The sequence below is a fragment of the Gymnoscopelus braueri genome, assembly GCF_963280865.1.
Source record: "Gymnoscopelus braueri genome assembly, chromosome: 23".
Classification (NCBI taxonomy): domain Eukaryota; kingdom Metazoa; phylum Chordata; class Actinopteri; order Myctophiformes; family Myctophidae; genus Gymnoscopelus; species Gymnoscopelus braueri.
The window spans coordinates 15638286-15642811 of record NC_137625.1 but is presented as its reverse complement, the minus strand read 5'-3'; the positions used below and the strand labels follow the sequence as shown (position 1 = coordinate 15642811).

The window sequence follows — 4526 nt, the reverse complement described above, 5'->3', positions numbered from 1 at the left end:
GCTCTCGGGCTTCAGCTTGGAGGCCGAGGGGAAGTAGTAGAAGTCCTGCTTGATCAGGTCGGCCATGAACTCCTGGTCGAAGGTCAGCTCGTGGTTCCCCGCGATCACGATCTTTATGTCATAGGGCAAGGTGCCTGCAGGGGGAGAGGGGGGGGGGGGTGGCAGAGGGAGAGAGGAGGTGGGAGGAGGAGGAGGAGGAACAGAAGGAATATGAACGACGGGATTTGCGAAGGGGGGGACAAAAAAACAGATATAAAACATTTTACAGTCACAAAAAACAACCCCCCCTGCAAAAAACTAAACACCCCCCTCCACCACCACCCCACCCCCGGCTCCAGACGGCACGCAGAGTTTATAAGCGGAAGAGAGAGCTTCTCTCTCTCCTTCCCTCTTTCTCTCTCTCTGTGTTTTTTTTGCCATCTCTATTAATCTGTACATCTGTCTGAGCTCTCAGCCATCTATCAACGTCTCCAGCCTCCTGTTTATGGAACCATATCTCAAATGCATCCGTCAGGGGAATCCAAAGCCTGAGTTATAGCGAGTTGCGCGCAAAGGTGTCGTCGTTCGCGCAATTTTTTTTGCCAATCTACAAGCTCACAAGGCGTCGGGAATTGTGTGCTTGTAGATCTGCTGTTTTCGGTGCGCCACACACCGGCATGCAACTCACAATAAATCAGCCATTATCACGATGGCGCGTGCATGCATGAATGCCATCATTTAGATTTTTTTGCCACTGAATATTAAACATTTACAGACTATGCGGCAGCAGCCGGTATGCAACCAGCCCCCCTCCCCTCCCCACCTTCCCCTCTCCGGGTTTCTACTCATCATCCGCTCACTCTGATCAGACTCTGTCCATACCCCCCAAACACACACACACACACACACACACGCACGCACACACACAGAAACAAACACACACCTCCATCTCAATGGATTTAATTGGCTATTCAGTGCCAAGCACAGTTGGGGAGGTAAGGTGTGTGTGTGTGTGTGTGTGTGTGTGTGTGTGTTGTGTGTTGTGTGTTGTGTGTTGTGTGTTGTGTGGTGTGTGGTGTGTGGTGTGTGTGTGTGTGTGTGTGTGTGTGTGTGTGTGTGTGTGTGTGCGTGCGTGCGTGCGTGCGTGCGTGCGTGCGTGCGTGCGTGCGTGCGTGCGTGCGTGCGTGCGTGCGTGCGTGCGTGATTGCGTGCGTGCGTGCGTGCGTGCGTGCGTGTGTGCGTGCGTGCGTGTGTGTTTGTGTGTATGTACATCCCAGCAGATCGATTGGAGCTGCTGGCTACTGAGGAAAAAAATATCTAAATATCCCCCAATGTTTTCACAGCTCTACAGAGAGAGAGAGAGAGAGAGAGAGAGAGAGAGAGAGAGAGAGAGAGAGAGAGAGAGAGAGAGAGAGAGAGAGCTCGATTGGAGCTGCTGGCTACTGAGGAAAAAAATATCTAAATATCCCCCAATGTTTTCACAGCTCTACAGAGAGAGAGAGAGAGAGAGAGAGAGAGAGAGAGAAGGAATTAAAGAAAGAGCGCTGACAAACATCTGGGGGGGCCTGCATCGTCTGGCGGGCGCGCCGGGTGCCGGCGGCGGGCACTGCGTCTAGCAGGTGGAGCGTCTTGACGGGAGAGTTCAATCACCATGCCATTTTTGACAATTATTGCCAGGACGCTACAGCACACTGCTGAGCATGTCGCGTGTTTGTGTGTCCTTATGTGCTCGTGTTTTCTTCTCCTTTTTTTGGGCGTGTGCGTGCGCGCACGAGTGTCACTTTAGCGAAAAGAGGGAGTAATTAAACGGCGCTTCAGAAGAGCCTGACAGCACAGAGACGGCTCTGTCATAACAGCCAATCAGAAGCAGGTTGACGGGAGGGGGAGGGGGAGGGGGGGAGGAGGGGTAGGAGTGAGAGAAAGGGAGGAGAGAGAGAGAGGGACCGAAATACTTTCGGAAAAGCCCAAAAATCCTTGAGTGAGAACAATAACCGGATGAAAGCATCTGTCAAGAAGAGCGGCCATTGCTGCAGTGTGTGCGTGTTTCCCGCCCCCATCACTCCTATTTGTTTGGCTGGGGGGGGGGGGGGGGGGGGGTGGCTTGGATTTAGCTGTCTAGCAGCAGGTATATACCAAAAACTGCTCTATAAAGGGCCTTAAAGGGCCTTAATGAGGGGTTGCACACCTCAGGCGACACATGCACAGCCTATACAAATGTATACAGATTTGTACTTTGCCATACAATGGTGTCCAACTCCGAAAATAGCCCATCCAAAAGCTCACAACATGCGAGTTGTGAGTTGTAGTAGAGCACTTATTTTTGCCACGGGACATGAATGTTTTAGCCACGTGTGTGGGTCACAGTGTACTTTATGTATTGTGCATGGCTAGAGACCACTTGGGGATGAAGAACCACCCCTGAGCAGATTCGCAATCGACCTGCAGTGATGTTTAGTTTGGATCTCCTTGATGTCTGATGCATGCGGCCACATCAAGCGTTCGCCTTTGAACGCTTGTTTTATGTTTGACCAGTACCTGACTGCAACATGAACCGAACCGATGAAGTGACATCAAACTATAAGATAACCCGAGATAAATACATGTTCACTCGCCGGAAAGTGTGTGTGTGTGTGTGTCTGTGTGTGTCTGTGTGTGTGTGTGTGTGTGTGTGTGTGTGTGTGTGTGTGTGTGTGTGTGCGTGCGTGCGTGCGTGCGTGCGTGCGTGCGTGCGTGCGTGCGTGCGTGCGTGCGTGCGTGCGTGCGTGCGTGCGTGCGTGCGTGCGTGCGTGCGTGCGTGCGTGCGTGCGTGCGTGCGTGCGTGCGTGCGTGCGTGCGTGCGTGCGTGCGTGCGTGCGTGCGTGCGTGCGTGCGTGCGTGCGTGCGTGTGTGACTGAGTGTCTGTCTGTCTGTCTGTCTGTCTGTCTGTCTGTGTGTGTGTGTGTGTGCGTGCGTGCGTGCGTGCGTGCGTGCGTGCGTGCGTGCGTGCGTGCGTGCGTGCGTGCGTGCGTGCCACAAGAGTGAATGGGTGAGTGACATGAGGGAGATACATAGTGTTAGAACAACAAGGCACTCATACATTTTAGAACAAATAAAACGCCATCTCCGACTCCTCGCAAATTCTGCAGCGCAAGCACTTCTTTTCCCTTTTTCTTTCTCCGTTCCCCATGAAGTTTGACGGCCAACTGTAAAACGCGGTGAGTAAATCACGACTGGAAAAAAATAAAATTGACGAGCTGCACTCGGGCGCCACCGGCCTCCCCGCCCTTCCCCACTTACTTAGGAGAAATAAATTCATTGCAATTTCATGGATGAATTTTTTGACAGTTTCTCCGGAAAGTGGAGGGGCTGTAAAAAGGACAACATGTGCATACAAAATGGCTGGACGTCAAGCTGTAACTTTTATGTCCTGTCTGGGATTCGGACCCAGGTTTCCAGTATGAGAGAGCAAAGTTCTGCTGCTCAGTCAAGAGTAGGGTTGGGATCAGTGTTCATTTTGACAGCAATGTTTAGGTTTAGTCATAGTCTTTTGAATACAATTTCATTTAGTTTTTGTCATATTTTAGTCATATGAAAAGTTTTAGTTTAAGCCTCATTTTTGTCGACTAAATATAAGATTTTAGTCGACTAAATGTGCAGTTGATTTTGTCGACAAAAATGTATTTTGGCGTTGCCTTGTTGGCGTCGTAATGGCTGAAAATAGCCGATCTACAGCTTGTAGATCTGTTATTGCAGAGCACGACACCCGAGCGCAACCAAACATAAAATTAGTTGTCTTTAGTTCTACTGAATCTCTTCTGTTCTAGTATAGTATATCCAACATTTTAGTATAGCTTTTATTTGTTGAAGAATATATATATATATCAATATATTTAGTCTAGTTTTAGTCATCATAGCTTAGTTTTTATTTAGTTTTCGTCAGTGAAAAAAGGTAGTCGACGAACATTTTTCGTCATAGTTTTAGTTGACGAAATTAACACTAGTTAAACTTGGGATCCTGTAGGATTTTAACGATTCCGGTTCCCTCTTAACGGTCTACCTTTAACGATTCCTACAGTGTATAGGGTTCCAAATGGACCCTTACAGGTCTGTAACTCTGAGAGTGTACAAATGGAACCAAATGGACGTGAAGTCCACATACCAGCTCTGACAGTGTGATAAAACTCGGTTCCAGAAACGGTTCCAAATATGACACAGAACCAATTACAGTTCCTCAATGTCAGATCCGGTTCCTCCGATTCCGGATCCGAACCCTAGTCAAGAGGCAGTCCCTGCTTGGCTCATAAAGGCCGCTGCATAGTCCACTTTAGTGCCGAAATAAAGTCCCTGACCCGATTTTATTTCGGCTCTATAAAAGTCAATTCATAGTAATGTGGCTCGCGGCGCAAATGAAGTCGCTTGTAAATATTTGCGGCCGGGAAATGAGCTTCGCAGAGCGGATACAGTGTCAGCTGCCTCTCAGAAATGGAGAGGAAAAACGCTTTGCTGTAGGCTACTGTCGCAGTTGTTTCTAAACAAACTGTTCATTTTAGCCGATAAATATGGCACGT

At 49.2% G+C, this 4526-nt stretch overlaps 1 protein-coding gene across 1 annotated transcript in view; it reads right to left on the bottom strand.

Annotated features, from left to right (window-relative positions):
• Positions 1-1632, bottom strand: part of LOC308079565 (metallophosphoesterase domain-containing protein 1-like) — a gene marked incomplete at its 5' end in the record, with an annotated part of 54547 nt that extends 52915 nt beyond the window's left edge. Inside the window, 2 exons of the mRNA XM_080421114.1 lie at positions 1-134; positions 1533-1632. The exon at positions 1-134 is cut by the window's left edge and continues 92 nt beyond it. Coding sequence (XP_080277240.1) covers positions 1-134; positions 1533-1632 — 234 coding nt within the window. The remainder of the gene's footprint in view (positions 135-1532) is intronic.
• Between the last annotated feature and the right edge of the window lie 2894 nt (positions 1633-4526).